Here is a 19,501-nt window from a genome sequence, read left to right on the forward strand (position 1 = left end):
CCTGACTTTGGGGTGACCTAATTGCAGCCTTCAGGTACCTGAAGAGAGCCGAAAAGAGAGGTGAAGAGAGACCATTCACAAGAGCCTGTAGTGACAGGACAAGGGGCAGTGGCTTCAAACTGAAAGAGAGCAGGTTTAGATTAGATATTAGGAAGAAATTCTTCCCAGTGATGGTGGTGAGGGCCTGGAACACGTTTCCCAAACAAGTCATGGATGCCCCATCCCTAGAACCTTTCAAGGCCAGGTTGGATGGGGCATTGAGCAATCTAGTCTAATGAAAGGTATCCCTTCCCACAGCATGACACCACATGGTATGGAATATCCCTTTAGCCAGCTGGGGTCTGCTGTCCTGGCTGTGTCACCACCCAGCTTCTTGTGCTGCCCACCCCCTCAGCCTCCGCACTGGCAGGGCAGTATGAAAAGCTGAAGTCCTTGACTTAACATAACACTGCTTAGGAACAACTAGAACACCAGTGTTACCAACATTATTCTCAACCTAAATCCATAATACAGCACCATTTCAGCTACTAGAAAGAAAATTAACTCTATCCCAGTTGAAAATCAGCACAAAAATACAGAAAATAATTAAAGGCTTCCAAGCTGGAAGTGATACTTCCTTACTTTTTAGTTCTCGGTCTATAGCTTAAAATGTCAGCAGGTTCTAGCACAGTAAACTCCATAGCAGTAGGCAATTTGTACAAAACTCAAATTCTTGCTAAAGTACAAATTCTCTTAAATAGAAAATACTATCAGAATATTTGCTGTGCATTCAGGTTTATTACATGCATGCTCTCATCACTCAGCAGCACAAATTCCATCTGTAGTGTATGAGCACAATGTCATTTTTCTGCTGACTTTGCAATAGCCTGTACATAGCACTTGAGCTGTCTCTGCATCTGCTAAGAAATGGTGAGCCCTGTGCAATTTCCATACAGCTCCCTGGACTTTCTGAGTGGAAATACCAATCCAACAAAGACCAGATGAAGTGGTCATAATTCTCAGAAGATAAGAAACCTCACCAACAATCAGCATTAATAATACTTAATAATTCTGCAATTCTAAGATCCTACATCCCCAGCTTCAAACAGAAAAACATTCAGATTAAAAAAAAAATTCAACTCTCTCATTCTTTAGCTGTTCAAATCAAATTCTTCCCAAAAGCAAGAACTTTATTCTGATAGAGGACAAGTGCAAGCACGATACTTAACAATCAAAGCGCACACTTCGGAGTTTTATCCGACCAAGAGATTTCTATCTTATTGCAGAACTAGAAGCCAGTAGTACCTAGAACCCACTGCAAGATCTACTGTGAAGTAAATACACCTTCATTTCTTGTTTTCTTGAATGTAACCACCCTTTAGTGTCTTTTCTTTTTCTACTCATTAGCTTACATAAAAAAATAGCTAGGATCTACCACAAATACATTAACCATGTCTTCTAATACAGAAGAGAAATAAGTGTCAATGGCAACAGATTGATCACTGAAAGAACACAATCGTTCTTTTTTGTCTGAAGCGGTGTCAAAAATACATGGATCTAACTGTAGGTAAAAACAACTTCATAGAATAAAATGTAGTCTAAATCTGAATGACCAAGCGTATGCCAATTAGAATAACCAAAATGCAGATAAGTGCAAATACAAGACCAAATTCCATGCACAATTGGACAAACTGTGCATTCAGATGTGGGAACTGCATAGGCTGAGACATCCCATTTGCAATTATAATTTGGGTAGAACTCTAGTGTTCAGGGGAAAGCTGGCTTTTTCAAGGATCTTTCAAAGAGATCCTTGCCAGAGAGGAAATTCATTAAATTAGCAAGATAACTTAAGCAGAGAAAGAAAATAGAGCCAACAATTTTTCTGCTAGAAAAATCTTACTGCAGGACAGGCCACCTACAGAAATCACAAGGCTTTGCCTCCCAGGGCTAGAAGAAATGGAAAACTGAATGGAATTACTCCTGGTGCTGTTCTGGGAAAGGTGCAAATAACTATCTTCTTGTCTGTTGATTGCATTGACAGTGGTCCTTCTTTCCCTTGTGTGTTTCACAGTACTTTGCAGAAACTGCTTACACAGCCCACCTCCTACTGTGAACAAAGGATTCATGGATTAAACTGAAAAGAGTAGTGAAACCAAACTCTTAGCAAAAGGAGTCCAAGTGTTTCCTTACAGATGTCCTGAAGCCTGCTTGATCTCTCAAACTGGTAATAAGCTTGAACTACCTGATCAGTTTGCCACAAAAGCATTATACACAGTCTTCATCACTTTGATTTAGCACATCTGTAAGCAAAGAGAGAAGCAGAAAATTCCACTGAAATGCAGTTCTTTTTTTACCTGGCATTGGCTCCTTTAAGGACACAGAAGTGTGAGAGTAAAGCTTTCACTACATCGTTGCAGACGACTTTAACTACATCAATGTGACTCAGCCTCTGTCGCAGCTGCTTGGCAATCTCCCAAAAGTCTTCAGAGAGCAGCTGGTACAGCTGCCCCTCATCTCTGCTGAGTTGCCCATACCAGGACAGGATGTAATCTCTATAGCTGTAGTCAAACACTGAAAAGAGAAACAAAACAATAAATAGCAAAAACTGCAAAAGCACAAGGTGCATCAAGATAGGAAAAATGTAATCCTCCACCCTTCTCAAAATCTGTATGGGTAATTGGCTTCACATCTACCTCTTGCCAAAGAAAGTCAGTCTGGCGAGGTTACAGCAATCTGCACCTAACAGGTTACTGCAGGTCACTTTGCAATGCAAAACCTTTAAGTGGATTTGCTCAATCAGGTTACCAGCTACACACAAACCTCAGACTAATACCTGTCTCTCAGCAGGGGCTTTGGTTATATGAACTATCACATAATCTGACTGTGTCTAAAACGTTGCAGACTGAAGCCAACTTTCTTTACATAGGAACTGAGTAGTCTCCATTCCAAAGACATGGCTAAAAAGGGGAGGTGGTAAGATTTTTGGATTTCCAAAGACATATACAACACAGAACACCACCACAGAAAGAACATTATAGGATCAGAAGAGATAAGAGAGAACAAGTGGATTAGTGGGACCACATGAACTTCAAAAATGATGAAGCATTCCAAACCATACTAACAGGCAATAACCAATATCACTGTAATTGCAAATCCCATGTGTTCCACCATTCTGACTTTGCTTTTTCACATTTGTGTGTCACCAGTTTTACTGATGTTGCACTCTTAGATACCCCTGGATATCTAAGAGGGAGCAGGAGGTGTTCAGGGACAACATATGAACTATTTAGCAGTTGCAACAAGATGGGGGAAAAGCTGGGGTTGTAAGAGTCAATTTGCATCTGCCAGAGGGATAACAAAGAGGGGGGAATGAAGTCATGTGCCTGGTAATTTGACCAACTTCTTTACTAAACAGGCTGGTTTCAAACTTTCTTATCAAAAGTCCATCTCATTTGTCAGTATAAGTCCATGGTGCAAAGTAACCATCAGACTCCACAATTTCTTATCTTACACTTTGATAGAAGTAGTTTGGTAAATTATGTAAATTATGAAAATCTCCCTGGCACTGGCAACAGTGAACTAATAGCATATTAATAGGACAACTCAAATATTTTCACATGCCTTTTCAAGCAAAATTAGCAAACCTCAACCAACAACCTTGATAAAAACATTACCAGAGAAACAGCTAAAACTAATAAAAGCTTCTAGTCAAATGCTTCACAAACTAGCTTCCTCAAGTTTATAAAGGAAGAAACTGAGTCACTTCAATGAGTATGCTGAAATATATAGTTAAAAACCTTTTACTAAGTCATTTCAAGACTTTTTAATTAATAATTCAGAAAAAAATCCACAGTTCTGTAAACAAATACATAACAGGTTTGAAGATTTTTTTTCCTAATTCAGGAGAGAAAAAAGTATGCAGAGCCATATAGCAGGACAGGAACTTCAAAAACACTTTTCTAAAATAGATGAAATATTTCATTGAAAACTCTCACGCACGAAGACTACAGAGTGATAAAAACAGTTATAAAAAGTAATGGTCTTCTGATAAGCAAGCAGAGGAATAATCTGTCAAGACACCACAGAATAGAGGGAACAGGATTTTACAATCTGAAGTTTTATTACTTATCTCAGGTCTTCCAATAATACACATTTTAAGAATCTATTTTTCCACAGCTGTCCCTATGTCCTGCAGCCACCTTTTTCTTACAGCTTAGTTACTCTCTTCTATTGCAAGGTCTGAAACACTGTGGAAAGCTGATCACAGCACAGATTTCTCCTTTTCATCTAATCCATAAGAGACCAATAATTACTCAAGTACACTTGAAACACACTGCATTGTAGTATTTTTTAATCAGCATCAGTGGCAGGTAGTGACTTTTCAGATTTTCTTACAGACACCCTCTCTATCCTTTGCAAGGGTGCGAAGTAGCTATTTCTTCAGCATCTTTCGCCCAAGAAGACAAGTCATGGTATGGAGTGGTGGCTCCTACAGAAGTCTATTCAACAGAACTCTACAAAGCAAGAGCACAAGAGCAGAACTTGCATCCCAGTCCCTTAAGGATATATTGTCTTTCAGATAAAAACTATTTCTAATTACTGTTAATTTATAACTATTCGTAAACAGCTCCACTCCAAAACGAGCTCAGTTTCCAGCACACTACATAATACTTTCTTTTTGATTCCTTTTAACCAGTCATAAATTCAATGTCACATTCAATGAGAATGAACCACAAAATCTATTGGCAATATCAAGCCAGAGACAAAAGATCATCAATCATCAGCAAAAATCAACCATGCAATTATGAAATATTTCATTTGTGGTTAACTCTGCCAGTTACATACTTTCAACACCTTAAAAGGATTACACTGCTTTAAATCCTATTTTCCTGCACCTGTGTTTTACAACTCTCTTACTTTACATGTCTTCTGTAGTTTCCTTGTCACTTCTGAACCTTGTTGCCCTTCCTGCATCGCAGCAGTGCTGTTCTCTATAAAATTCAGGGTTCTTTAGAGACCAGGATGTATGTCCAAGTGAGCAGTCAGCCAGCTTTTACACAAATAAAATTTTAAAAGGACACCAGCCACACACAGTAACAGCAGCCAGTTTAAGACTGGGTAAGACACTGCCTTGTGTCATCCTGGCCATGGTGTGCAGCTGCTGCTTTAGTTTCAAGCCCATTGATGCAGCTGGTGCCTTTTCAGCATTCTAAAGAAAAACAGAAAACGTAACAATTTTATAGAGAGCAGCTTGCTCCCTTCAGAGGAGAAATCTGCTCATGCATCTATTCTCATTATTTTTATACTACATGTTCTCTAAAACATTGAAAACAACAGTCAGAAGACAAGGAAGGAATAAAAAGAAGCAGAACGCATTCAAGACAGAACCTTACTACCACTAACTCATCCACTGCAAACATAAAACAAATTTCTTCTTATTAAATCAAATGCAGTGACCACAATGAGTCGGGTGCAAAACTGTAGAAATTTCTACTGGGTTTTCTAAATTAGTTCAGAAGATCCAAGTCCCAAGCTATTACAACATGGTTAAATGCCATTTCCATGTGAAATTGAAGTTGAGCCTTTGTTCAGGTACTCTTTTTAAATAGCGTAAACTGGAGGAGTTGGGAGCAGAGAGTCAGAAGCTTGTGTGGAGGTTTAGTGAGGACACCCTTCTAGACCCTTCCTTCATTCCTACTCCTACACAAATCCTATAGTAAGTCCTATCCCTTTTTCCATATTCATTCATTCAGAGGTTCAGTGGCACCACCAGGGTCTGCAGGTCAGACTGGCTTCAAATCTTTAGTTTGCAGAGCTTCACACTGGACAGTTTATATATTGCTAAGATTCATTATCCAACTTCATTTAAAACAACAAAAAATCTGAAGAACAAGGATTAAATGCCTACTTTTCTCAAAGCAATATTAAAAAACAGAGCAAATGCAAATGCAGTTATATTCTATGCAAATGCATAGAATGCATACTTTTATTTGTTATGCAAATACATAAATATTCTATGCAAATTCCAAGTTTCAACAAGAAGTAACTGTCCTTTCCTGAAAACCCTGGAGAAGCCACAACCACTACAATTATTTATTGTCAAATCCAAAACTCTCCTTTGAATGTATGAACAAATGAAGAAAAGGTATAGCTACAACACTGCCTTGAGTTACTCTAGGGCAAGTAGCATTGCAACCTGTAAAAGAAAAATATAAGGGTAATGTGAATTGTGTTAGGATCCTGCAGGAGGAAAGCACCATCAAAAAGCCAAGAATCATTACCAGAATTCTGTGCTACTACAACACCAGAATCTAACCTGCATGATGGGGTTATAACAAGCTATACTTTTAAAAAATATTTTCAATCAAAAATTAACAGAAAAAGATGACAGACTATACCACAGCTAAGTACCTGTCAAAGTACTGTTCTAGAAAAGTAAATGCTAAATGCTTACTAAATGCTTATTTACTTCTTTCAGCCACTACCCTTTCCTCCTGCCAAAAACCAATTCAGACCAAAAAAACGCAAACAACAAAAAACAATGACAACAAAAATGTGAAAGAAAATTTAAAACCCCTACATTAAAGGTGGGTATACAATTACAAATAAAATTACAAACAAATACCCTGAATATTCAGTTTTATAATTTCCAAGACATTAACATCTAAATTGAAGTGTATTAAGGCCATTTATTTATTCATTTATTGTATTTCAGATTTCATTATGTTTTAGATATACAAGTTAAGAGGATGAGGTTTTATGCTTAATATTAGCTTTACTGAAGTTTCTCATGGCCACTAAGTCTTTACTGAGACCATGGTGTAAAAAGGCTGACAAAATGATGTCTAAATGCCAACATTTCAGTGACTGTGAACTAGCAACAGTGGTTTAAAGATTTCAGTGCTCTTCTAAAGTTTGTGTTTGGAATACCTCTAGCATTTCTTGGTTTACTTCCATATTCAAATTCTATGAAACTGCCAGGTTTGGCAAGCTAGACCCTACTATTGTGCATATCTGGATCAGTCCTGTGCAAAAGGAATCCCTGACAGTCTCCCAATTCCAATCTTTGGTTCATTTTTATTAAAATTCTCCTGGCATTTGTGTCTTTACTGATTTTTATAATGCAGAAAAAACCCATGAAAATATATAAGCAATAGAAAAAATGTGTTAACATATCTAGGAAATGTAGTTAAATAAAAAAAAAATCAGATGACTTTATGCCCAAATAATTTTCCACATGCACCCTTTGCCAAGAGTTCTTGGCTTCAAGTGTTTGAATCCCAATAGCAGAGAGAACATAAATTCAAACTGGTTTGCTGATATTGTGGACCAAAAAAATTTTTTTTGAAATAATAACAAAAAAAAAAAAAAACCAAAACAAAAACCTTTTCAAATAGAGAGCAGCAGGAGTTACTACCAATTTTTTTTCTAAATGTCAACATGCACATTTTAAATTGGGAAATGAGACAGTTTTTCCCAATCTTTCTGTAAAGGGAAGTACAACCTTACATCCCCAGCAGAGGTCCTAAGGGATCAACACAGACAGGCAAGATCTAAAGAAAGAATCTAATTAAACACCCAAAATATTTCCAAAAAGATCACCTCAAGGCAGGGTTGAAGGAAGATAACCCACTCCAAAAGAAGAGATGGCTCTCTGGTAGGAAATATTGTAAGGTTTAAGAAACAGGTGAATTTTCACTGCAAAACAATTTCACCAGCAGAGCTCTGCCAGAATTTATGCTACGGCCTGTACTGTTTGACTGTTTTACTTACTCATAAATTATGCAGTAAAGCAGCTAAGCAATATGAAGACCATTCTTCTTGGCACTACTAAAACTGTAGAGACAAAGACTGTGAAAAACAACAAAAAGACCACAGGATTTGGAGCAATAAAAATGGAAAATGAAATTCAGTTCCTGGGAGGCCAGCTACCCTCCCACAGATCAATCTCCTGCCAGGTGCAGCCTCAGCCCAAGCAGTACACACTGTGCAAAGCGGCACCAGTGTGACTGGACACAGCCTCCTTCAGGAGCATCTTACCACACCACTGTGTGGATGGAATTCTGACAAGCAACAGGTAGCACTAAAGGGTATTTGTAGAAGTGGCTTGCCTTCTCCTTTTGTGTAAGATAAATGAAAGTCAAAAAAAAAATCAATTCAACCTCTCAAGAGAAAGCATGAAAAGTACTGAAAAAACATATTTCCGTGTTAGTTACTCAAGTACTACCAGCTGAAAAGGAGACTTGGGGTTGACAACTAAAGGCCTTTTCTTTCTGCCATATTCAACAAGGAAAATCTCTTCATAACCTTACACTTGTTCTGATTTTGAACACTTAGATTTCATAAAACACAACACACTGTGGCAGGGCTAATTCACAGCTTTCCCTGACCTTGTATCTACAGCTAAGGCAAGTATCCTATAATTAATAATGAAGCAGCACTCTGAAGCACCAACCTGTTACACTACTCTGCTCTTAATGGAAAATAACAAAGACCTTTAGAGCTGAGCTGTAAACCAACATACACAGAGGTTCCTTCTTGGTAGTGTTTAGTGAAAGGCACACTATCAAAGAATGATTCCCAACAATTTTATCACACAGGCTGCAAGAAGACAAGAAGCTATATAAGACTCAGGCAACTATTATCACCCAGTGACCGTCACAGGAAAACTATCTAAACATCTGATAGTTATTGAAATAAGACCGATGGTTGAAACACAAACACAGCTGATTCCTTTAAACCAAGGATATGAGCACTATCTATCTTTCCAACTACATTAACAGACTATGATGGGAACATCAGGAAAAATGTAGTAAAGCAAGCAGCAGCTTGAAGTGACACAACCTCAGGTGAACCCACTGTGTGAGAGACAAGTCCACACTGACTGGCTGTAACACCAAGCAAAAGCATGGCACTTATATTACTAGCACTTCTGGAGGGTGCAAGGTAGTTAGCAGCTAACAGTAAACCCCAGGTAAACTTAATGACACAATGATGAAAAATAGCTGAAGAACTCAGAATTAACCAAAGGGCTGGCTCTTCATACCAAGCAACAGCATTTCTGAAATCAGATGATATTATCCATGCATCTCCAAGGTAATGCAAAGATAAGTAAAATCTGAAAAAAGAAAACCAACCAGCTAACAAAAAAAAACCCAAAAAAACCAAACCAAACAAAAAAACCAAAAACAAACAAACAAACAAAAAAAAATACAACAACCCAACCAATCCACACCACAACACAAACCACCCAAAAAAAAAAAAAAAACACCCCACATCCCAAAACCTCAAGAGGCACTAGGAGTCCAAACTGATCCCCAAGATTAAAACCTCATTACAACTGAATGTCTCCTAGCTAAATGACTAAGGCTCTCTAAAGCATTTTGTTGAGTAGCACATTACATCTAGACAGCAAAAATTTCTAAAAAATGCCTGGATTTTACAACTACTTGAAGCTTAATCAGTGCAAGACTGGAAACACAAATACAGTATTTTTTATATCACTAGTAATAAAGTTTTATTTAATCACAAACTTATGGGGGGAAACAAACAAACAAACAAAACAAAAAACCAAACCAAACAAAACACCATTCACATCAAGACTACTACAAACTTCAGAACTATCACAGGCAGGAAGTCCTTTCTGTTTTCACAAAGAGTTATCATTTTGTGCTAATAAAAAATAAACTACTGCTTTCGGGATTGTATTCAGTATTTCAAATGGATTGCAGTCAGTATCTCAAGATGACTCAGTCACTTTTCAAACCCAAAATGCTTTGTATGGTAGTGCAAAAAGTACAGTCTCGTCTTTGTCAAACTGCAAAACAGAGAATTTGGCTTCATCACTTAGGCCTAGAAGAAATAAATCAAAATCTGATGCGTTTGCTCTCCAAAATTCAGTGTGAGAATGAAGGGTAAAAAATACTCTGAAAAAATAGCAGAAAGGCATGAGCTGTCACAGCATAAGGTATTTAACTCTGAAAAATGAATCATTTAAGTATTAGTAACTTTCTTTCAGCCTGAGTAGAGATGGCCTCATGCACCCCACTCAGTGATGACATAGGTAGGCAGTGTTCTAATTTTATAATTCTGCTACATATCCTGCTAATAGCTATTCATAAAAATAACTTTAAAAACATAGCATATACCAAGTTGTCATAAGACAACCAATCCATTTAAAGCAATGATAACTTCCAAAGATACTCTCCACTTATGAAAAAGCTAGGAAAAAGTGCTGCAAAGAAATCTTAAAGGAAAAAATACTCAAAATTAGGTAAAATATTTACAAAAGGCTGATATATTGTATCAGCCAGAAATACAAATGTTGATTTTAGATTCTGTTTTAATGGCAAGAATTGCACTAAATGGGAAGACTGTGCATCTCTGTAAAAAATCAGCCACTACAATGACAAGATATCAGCTGAACAGCAAAAACAACATCATATTACTTACTACAGTGGATTTCTTGAGAAGACTAAGACCTTGCCATTGTATTTTATATCATGGAAGAAACCAGGGTCATATTCTAAAGTCTTGGAATATCATATATTTATGGTTTGCTAAAAGGTACTCAGACTTTAATGCACCTAAGACTCACCTTCTTTCAGTGCTTTATCCATATTGTGAGAAATAACTACTCTCCTTGACTGGATTGAATCATGAGAGCTTCCAGGCCAATTACTCTGAAATTCAAACAGAACATACATCATAAGAGAAGAAATAAACCAAAAGCCACAGAATGAATAAAACTGGAATTCAAGGTAATAGCACTGTATCATTTGGTCTTTATACAAATATTGTCACCTCCTATGCTTAAAACAGAGAAGTGTCAATAGTCTATGTTATCATACATTGTTCATTAAGCACATATTAGGACTTGTGTATCGTACATTGTGCAACTTGCAAAATTATCTTAAGTGAAGTTTTTTTGCTAGAAAGGAGCTGTATTCATTTGTAAGACAGTGCACTGAGAATAGGACATGCATGTAACAAAACAACTGGAACTCTTTTATTCAGTATTTTCACAGCAAATGCAGTATTTTTATAGCCTAGTGTGACAATGGAATTAATTTAGCCTAGTAAACTATTTTTAAAACAAAGAGAAGCCTTTAGATCTCCTACAGTAATTTTGGTTCACATTCTTTTCAGCTTCTTTCCTCAAAGATACTTCTGGCCCTCTGCAGTTTAAGCTGCTGTCTTATACAAATATTTGTCTTTATTGAAATATTCACTCCCACAGTGTCCAAACAGGTGGGCGGATAGAGAAACATTTTTCAGGGTATAGACAAAGAACAGTGACTCATGATGTATTTATACAGAAAGGAGTATAATTCAAAACAGAAATAGAAACTGCTCCCACTGTCAATCAGCTTGGAGCTCACTCTCCTTCACAAGGAGAAAGCACTTCAGAAGCATCCCCAACCCTCCAACATTCACCACACAGAGAATAGGAAAGCAGTACAAACGTAAAGTAAAAACACTGTTTAATCTTCTTAAAAGTAATATGGCATTATTTCAGCCAATTTGCAGGCTAATACTCTGTATTTTGGTTAAATGTTTTTCGCCTACTTCAGATACATGCATGTAGAGTCTAACAAAGTTCATCTAACAGGACCTAGATAAAGGTGTCTATGCACTACTTTTAATAGCAAAATAAAGCTTTTCAGGCTTGCCCACACCTAATAGAGCAAAGTGAGAGGTACTTTCCATGCCTTGAGTGGCCTCCACCCAGAGCTGATTTGTTCAACCTTTTGGATGAATGAAGCAACACTCCCTAGACTTCTTCTAGTCACTATTCTGAGGCCATACTTTCAGCTGATTTCTTCCCTTCTTCACAACACTACCAATGGCAGGAGAGGGAAGACTTCAGCACATTTGCCTTCATCTGCAATCCCCCCTCTGTCAAGACTAGAGTTAATGAAGTGTAAGAACACAGTATTTAGTGAACCACCATAGATTGCCAAGTCCCTTTTTGATCTGAACACTGGTAAAGGCTTCAGCCCTACCCAGCTAAAGAGCAGGAGAAAGTATATTTTCTCTTTGTAAGGCTCCAATACATCACCTCTGGCTGCTAATGTTATCACACTTCCTCAACACAAAGCTGTGTTAATGCCAGTCACACAACTACTTCAGGATTTTTCCACTTTATTTGCAGCAGGGAACTGCATGATTTAAAAAATTAAGAGACGACTCACAGAGACATTAAACACCCCAAGTACCTTAGGGGAAGGGATTCAGAAAACCCAATTAAACTCACTCAAGACTGTGGAGAAAGAGCTCCTAAACAAGAGGCCACAATCCTGACTCAAGCTCCATGCCCAACACACTCCATCTTCTGTAACACCATGGGTATCCTACCAGGCTAATCCTTCTGCTGAACTGAGTCCTACCATGTTGGGGGTTAGATTTGGGTTTTTTTCCTTCTCACAGAATTTTTTCCCATAAGTTTCCAAGAAGCCTTAATGACTACTTAGTCAGAACAAAAAGGGGTACTTGAGGGATATGGCAGCACGAGGCTACACCTATTGTTTCTGAGTCCCTGGGAGTGTCCCTCAGAGGGGAGAGATGATGAGCTTTGGGAAAGGCAAAAAGACAGATCTGGGGAAGGGGGAGGCACTCTTGCTCTCAGCTCCGAGGAGGACGGTCAGGCTGCTCTCTGCCTCTGCCTCGTCCTGGGAAATCTACAATCATCTGCTGTGTACCCGGGAATCCTGAACTCATTTTCTCCAGCCTCCCCCCACCGCCGCTGCTTCTTTGGAGCTTTGAGGTTCCCCTGCTACTCTGTAGCCCTGCACTGCCCAGCCCTGCCGGGACACCCCTGCCGCTCCAGCTGCCAGCGCAGAGCTCCTCATCTCATCCACGGGTCTGGGACTTTCCTTCCTTCCAGCTCGGCCTCTCGGAGCCCTGCAGGGGCACCGAGATCAAACTGCTCTGGGCTTTTGTAAAAGAAAGCTCTCAAGGTTCTTGGCTCTGTTTATTATTGATGCTGTAGTTGTTGTTTGTTTGTCGTTTTGTCATATATACTAGTAAAGAACTGTTATTCCTACCCCCATACCTCTGTCTGAAAGCTCCTTTAAATTTTTTTTAATCGGAATAATTTGGAGGGAGGGGATTTGAATTCTCCATCTCTAGGGAGGTCCTGCCCCTTCCTAGCAGATATCTGTCTTTCAAACCTAACATACCTGCATGGCCGTCACTGACCTCGAGATAACGTAGGCATCAACACTTGCATCACACACATTGCAGGAGGCTTTTTTAATGGCCTAAAGCATCAGTAAGTGCTGCAATGGGGTGCTCACCAAATTACTTCTTTCAAAACTAGTTTAAACACAAGTTTTAAAAAAAAAGAAAGCAAGCAATCTTCAGAGGGGATCTATAGTTGCAAAAAGGTAAGTAGCTTGTTCCACATTACCATATTATGATTCAATCTTTGCAATTCCAAAAAGCAGGAACTGATAATTTTATGCTTCAAACTTGAACACTCATTTAAGAACAAGGCAGACTACTACTGCCTCAGCAAAATGCTGCCTCTTGAACACCAGACACATTCCATTGAGAGTATCCTCTACAGCTGGTACATTTGACTTTTAAAAGGCACAATCTATTAATGTAAAAAAAAAAAAAAAAAAAAAAAAAAAAAGAAACCACCTTGGGTTAAAACAAGGTTTCAACTTCACTAAAAAACAAATTTTCAAGAACAGATGGGAATCTAACATTTGAGTAAACAGGAATGTTCAAATGAATAGGAGTGATCATAGAATTGTCCAGGTTGGAAAATACCTCTAAGATCACTGAGTTCAACCATTAACGGTGATACTGGTTGGGTTAGTTCAGGTTTAAGAGAGAAAACTTCAGGGACACCTTACTGCTGTCTCCAGCTACTGAATGACAGGACACAGAGAAAAGGGAGCCAGACTTCTTGCAGATGCACAGGACATTAGGAAACACTGCAACACAGGAAATTCCCATCACAAGGCAAAACTATTTTAATCGTGAGGCTTCTCAAGTATCAGATTAGGGGTGCTGACAGGCTATGGAGTCTCCATCTCTCAATCTTCCTCACTCTGAGCAAAAGGGTGAACTAGATGCCCTCCAGATATTCCTTCCAACCTCAACTATTACTGATCCTTGATGACCCTTCAGAGAGCTGTTAATTTCATTTCATGATTTATAATATATCAGATCTAAAGGTGCCTTGTCTAAAACAGCTGATCAAACTAATTTTTTTCTTCCCATTTCATGAATTGCATTTCTTGCATTTAGAAGAACCAAGACTTAAATCTTGTTAGTTTAGGTTTCCTTTCAGAAAGTACTGTTTCTGTGACAATAATAATGATGAATTAATTAAAGAAGCAGGCACCTCCAAGTTAGATGACATATGGCAACAAACACCTTAAAAACAACAGTAAACAACCGGTAACACAGATAGCCAACATGTGTGATAACAGAAGGATTTCAGAAAATTCACAGTCCAAGCTCAGCTTTAACAGCTGAGATAATGAAAAATACAGCACATTTCACTAAAAGACTTTCTCCACACCCCTGACTTAAGTCAGATGGAAGACACATGCAGAAAACGGGTTCAGGTAGAAAGCCTAGATTTGAAAGTTTTCACATTTTTCTTCATGTCATTTATTTGAAGAAAAATGGTGCTAGGTTTCATGAAATAGTTGGCATAACCTTGACTGTGCCAAAAACATTTGTAAATGGATTTAACACAGTCAAAGCTGTAGTTTAGATGCTCTTTTATGATGATTAAAATCTACCATGTTCCTCTAAGTCTTGACTTGTACTATCACAGCTCTTAATAATATATTTTTGAAAAAGTTAGTGTCAAGACAACTGGGTTCCAGTCTGTAGATTTTATTGGTAAATAATGACACAAACCAGACTGAAACATAAATACAACTCAACAAAAGGACTTGAAGGGGTAGGGGTGGAGCACATTTTGAAAGTACATGCTGAGAATGAGGCTGCTAACCAACTAGGAGGCCTGTTTCCTGGAACAGTTCAAGTTTTCCTCAGTTCTGACTTTGCTTACAGGCTGAAAAAAGGATGTGTGCATTTCCTGTAGACTTCTGAACAACACTGATTGTTTGAGACTTTTGAAAACTATTTAAGATGAAGGGAACAACAGTCTGAATAGGCCAAGAGGAAAAAAAAAAAGCCTGACATTGAACCTGAAATTTTGTCTTGGGTTCAATCTCCTGCATATATACAAAAATTAAGTAAATGTCATTTATTGGTCTAAACGATATAAGTAATTTTAAATTAGCTCTGAAGAAAACAATAAATGTTAAATAATGAAGAATTAAGAAAGTATCTCAGCAACAACACTCAATAAATGCCGAAGTGCAGAGAACACAGGAGTACCTTCCACTATCAAGAAATTCATTTGCAACACTTGGCATTAAATGCAATTTTTAAAACACAGCAGCAGAAAGCCAGGCACCTGCTACAGGCATACCACATGCAGCTTTACTCTGCCATGGAATTAAAGCCAGAAGCAGAGAAAAATTTACAATTATTCCTATTACATTAACTCATTTACAACAAAACTAGGACAGAGATCACGACAGATGCCACAATATAAATGTGCTTTGTGGATGGGACAGTTTAATCACTGCTCTGAAAGGCAACGACTGTCTAATTCAGCATACACAAACCAACCAGTTACTCAGTTACTTGTTCCTCCCACTGCTGCCCTAATAACTTTCCTCTTATCTTTGTAAAACATACATTAACATCAGACTAGACCTTGATAATAAAGTGTCACAGCCTCAAACAATACTTCACTGAACTCTCCATAAATTCATATTTAACAGATGTGGATAGATGTGTTCTTATCCACATATTACTTCATATAGATGTTCTTCCAAATATTATTTCAACTAATGATGCAAAAATAAATTTCGATTTACAAGAGTTAATATTTTTTAATTCATACTTGTAGTCCTATTTAAGATCACAAGGTAAGTATGTATGTGTCACATTCAGCATTAAGGGATACCATAATTACCAATTTAAAAGTCAACATACTTAATGCACACTAATCCTATTACCTTAAGCATTATTATCTCAATAATTATTTTATTATATCATCTCATTATGTCCACACAGTAGCTCCTGGAATGTGTAAACTGTGTTTATCAGATTGGGATTTTCCATCTTAACTGTACCATGTTTAGAACTGAAAACTGTAGCAATGTAAAAACTTTATAACCAGGGCAGAACTTTCACTTGAGATTTCATAGAATACCAGACAGATAAAAATAAGAATATGAAAATGAAACATTCTCAGGTATTACTTTCATTCTCATTAGTACAGCCAAGAAATAATTGGTAAGCTAGCATTCAAACTGCTGCTCAGCAAGAAATACAGCATTATCCTGTGCTGGAATTTTTAATATTGACATCAAAAGAAAGTCTTAAATGAATTCTCAAGGTACAGGCATAGCTCCAGTTTACTGAACATTTCCACACTCTCCTCCTCTGTAAAAAGAGACAACAAGAACCTATGGTCTATACTTCAAGGCCAAAAGAGCCATATGGCATGAAAACTAAACTGCTGGCAAGCCACAAAAACCAGCACAAAATCATGCTTGCACTGCAGAGTCTCAGCTTAGCAACCAGAGACAAACTCCTGCAAGGTCTATTGCTAAACCCTCCCTGCACATGACTTTTCCCCAAACACACATTTTACAGGGTGTTCTGTCTTTTCAAGAGTGCCACAAAATATGCCAAATGAACCATCATCATTCATATTATTACCATTAACTTGGTCTGTTTCACTGTGTATATTTAATACAGGAAAAAATGGTATAGAATGACTGGTCACAAAAACCTCTCATGGACACAACACAAATCTGTTCCCCTCATGATTACATAATTTCTTTATTTTTTTAACCACTTGAAGTAACAGCTTGGGAAAGGATACAGTATTCTGTGTAACTGGCTCTTTCCCTGGGTAAATTCTGCTGCTCTCCTTTGCAGAGAGCAAGAAACCAAGACTTGGCAACACAAGAGAACTTTGTGATTTTATTTTCAGAATGTTTCTAAAACATGTCTATACTATTTGCAATGTCAAAGTGTACCTTGAATGCAGGATCTCTTCACTCTTGAACTTATTACAGAGGTTTTATAGCCTCCCTTAGAATTTTCCTGCAAGAGACTTGGACAGTAAGATCCTATGAGCCCACCACCCATCCTTACTGACTTAGCAGAGCTTGGTTATCAGGAGAAATGAACTAGCTCTCTAGTTATGTTTTCAAGCATAAAACACTGTTCATGTGAGCAGTAGTCCCTAGGTAAATGGTCAAAACAGCCCAATTCACAGCAAAATATGAGATGTCAATCTAGCACAAAGTTGAAAAAATTAAATGTCAAGCACAATAAAGAGCTGACAACAACACACAATCCAATGAAAGGAATCAGAAAGGACTGCATAACAAGAGAAGAAATCTCTAAATATACATGATGAATAAAAGAAATCTCTAAATACACATGATGATGAAAAATGTATGGAAAACTAAGTCTGCTCACTGCTAAGGAGTTATGAGACAAAGAAGTGAGAGACAGAGTCTGAAAAACCTTTCATTTCCTGAGGTCAGTCTCCTGTAATAATAAAGTTATCACTTCAGAGTTACACCTGCAGGTAACCAACATAGGCAGTTCTAACAAAGTTCCAATTCTGAAAAAGCCTATAAATCCCAAATTATTACAGATGTTCCACAGATCCCTAAAAATAACCTATACCAGAAATGTCCAAACCACAGGCCCCTGCTGAACTATAACAGAACACTTGCAATTTATACAGCATTCCCTTAACATTTTAAAATGGTCATGGAATTGGTAGAAATTGCTAAAATACATTTTCATTATTTTAATTTCAGGACTTTCCTAGTAGTAAACTCAACCAGATTACCAAAGGCTCATTGTTGACCTGCCTATAAATGAGACAGAACTAAGAACAAATGTGAGACTCTCAGTTCTGTTAAAAACGCACTAAACGTATCTTCTCCTTTCAATCCAGAAACAACTCATCAATTAAACGACTGGCAGTAGATCACAATATCTGCTTGCAAGCCCCAAGACAGTCTAAAGCGTGGCAAAATTGCCACAACCAGAGACTGATATTGCTTTTCCAAAAATCCCACAATATTAGAGCTCTAAATATCCCCTGTGCAGCCAGAGAATGGGACAGACCACAGAACATGCCTGGCTTTAAGGTTTAGAAAAATCCATAAATACTTTTGAAGTCTTACTAAGGCATAAAGATCAAAATTGGAAGGACTTAGGAAGCTTCTCTTCTCTCTCACAGTTCCTCCAGGCTACTTATTACCTCAAGAACTCTTTTGCATCCCACTTGAAATTTATGCCCACAGATGGCAAACCTTCCACTTCCCACTGCTGCTGGGGTTCCTGCAAGCTTACCTTCACAAGCTTCATCTCATGGCAAAAGTCCAACAGTGAAGGAAAATAAAACTCTGTGTCCTTTCTCTCTGTTTCCCTTATGTTCTTCACAAAGGGCAGAGCACTCACTAACACTAAAAATTGAGAGCTATTATATTGTAGTAAACAATAGTGACCAAATATGTCAGCACATGAGTTTTAAAGAAATACTAAAAATAATTGACAACTGTTAATTGTAGGAAACTAAAGATAGGATATTAGAATCCATGTACCCTTTTCACTGAGAAAAAAAACCCACCTCTATTATGCTTCTGTTACTGCTGCAGTCAGGCTAGGTAGAGCCTTCTCTATATAGAATATCATTCACTTAATCTGAATTTAAAATGCAGCACTGAAATCTAATAAACTAATCATGGTGTTCTGCACTATTTACATGAAGCTGATAACCCAACTCTGTTACTCGGAGCTTTTGCTTTGAATCAGAGTCAAAACATTATGCTGAAAAGAAAATCCCATCTCTGCCAGGTTTTTTGGCAGAAAAACAACTCACACAAACGTGGGAAAAAGTGTTGTCCTTCTCCTTCCCACTAACTTTGTTAACATGGTACTTCACATGAGTCAAAGCCATTTCCCTCTACAACCACACAAGGTAAAGGAGTTTTGGGAGCAAACTCAAATTTTAAAGGGTTACACATGTTCTAACCCAAGGCTATCTTTGCTATGAGCAAGTCCACTGCTACTTGAGAAGTGAAAATCCACTTTAAAACAAACATTCTCACTAAAGTACAATTGGGTAATCATGCCTTTTTGGTATCTTGCATTTTGCTGTTCTCCTTCACCACAAATAATCTTGTCCTGAAACAGCTCCTGCAAAGTGCTGAAGAATACCTGACAATAATATAATGCACAATTTCAAGGACTCATTCAATACCTATTATTTCAATATCAATAGAAACTATTTACCAATATTATCTGTACTACCTGCAAGTACCTAAAGTATTAAGACAGTATTATGAGTTGCCTGTACCCCTCTCTACCAATGAAACACAGACCTTTATGTGGAAGCCAGGAGATTGCCCAGATAGTTTTTGTGAACAGAGCTGTCACCTAC

General features: G+C 37.8%; 1 protein-coding gene across 1 annotated transcript in view; it reads right to left on the reverse strand.

Moving 5' to 3' along the window:
- Nucleotides 1-19,501, reverse strand: part of SNX25 (sorting nexin 25) — a 100,942-nt gene that overhangs the window by 77,169 nt on the left and 4,272 nt on the right. Inside the window, exons 2-3 of the mRNA XM_063402109.1 lie at nucleotides 10,577-10,661; nucleotides 2,334-2,550 (exon numbers count right to left, since the gene is read on the reverse strand). Of these exons, the coding sequence (XP_063258179.1) occupies nucleotides 2,334-2,550; nucleotides 10,577-10,661 (302 nt within the window). The remainder of the gene's footprint in view (nucleotides 1-2,333; nucleotides 2,551-10,576; nucleotides 10,662-19,501) is intronic.

The sequence above is a fragment of the Prinia subflava genome, chromosome 7, assembly GCF_021018805.1.
Source record: "Prinia subflava isolate CZ2003 ecotype Zambia chromosome 7, Cam_Psub_1.2, whole genome shotgun sequence".
Lineage (NCBI taxonomy): Eukaryota > Metazoa > Chordata > Aves > Passeriformes > Cisticolidae > Prinia > Prinia subflava.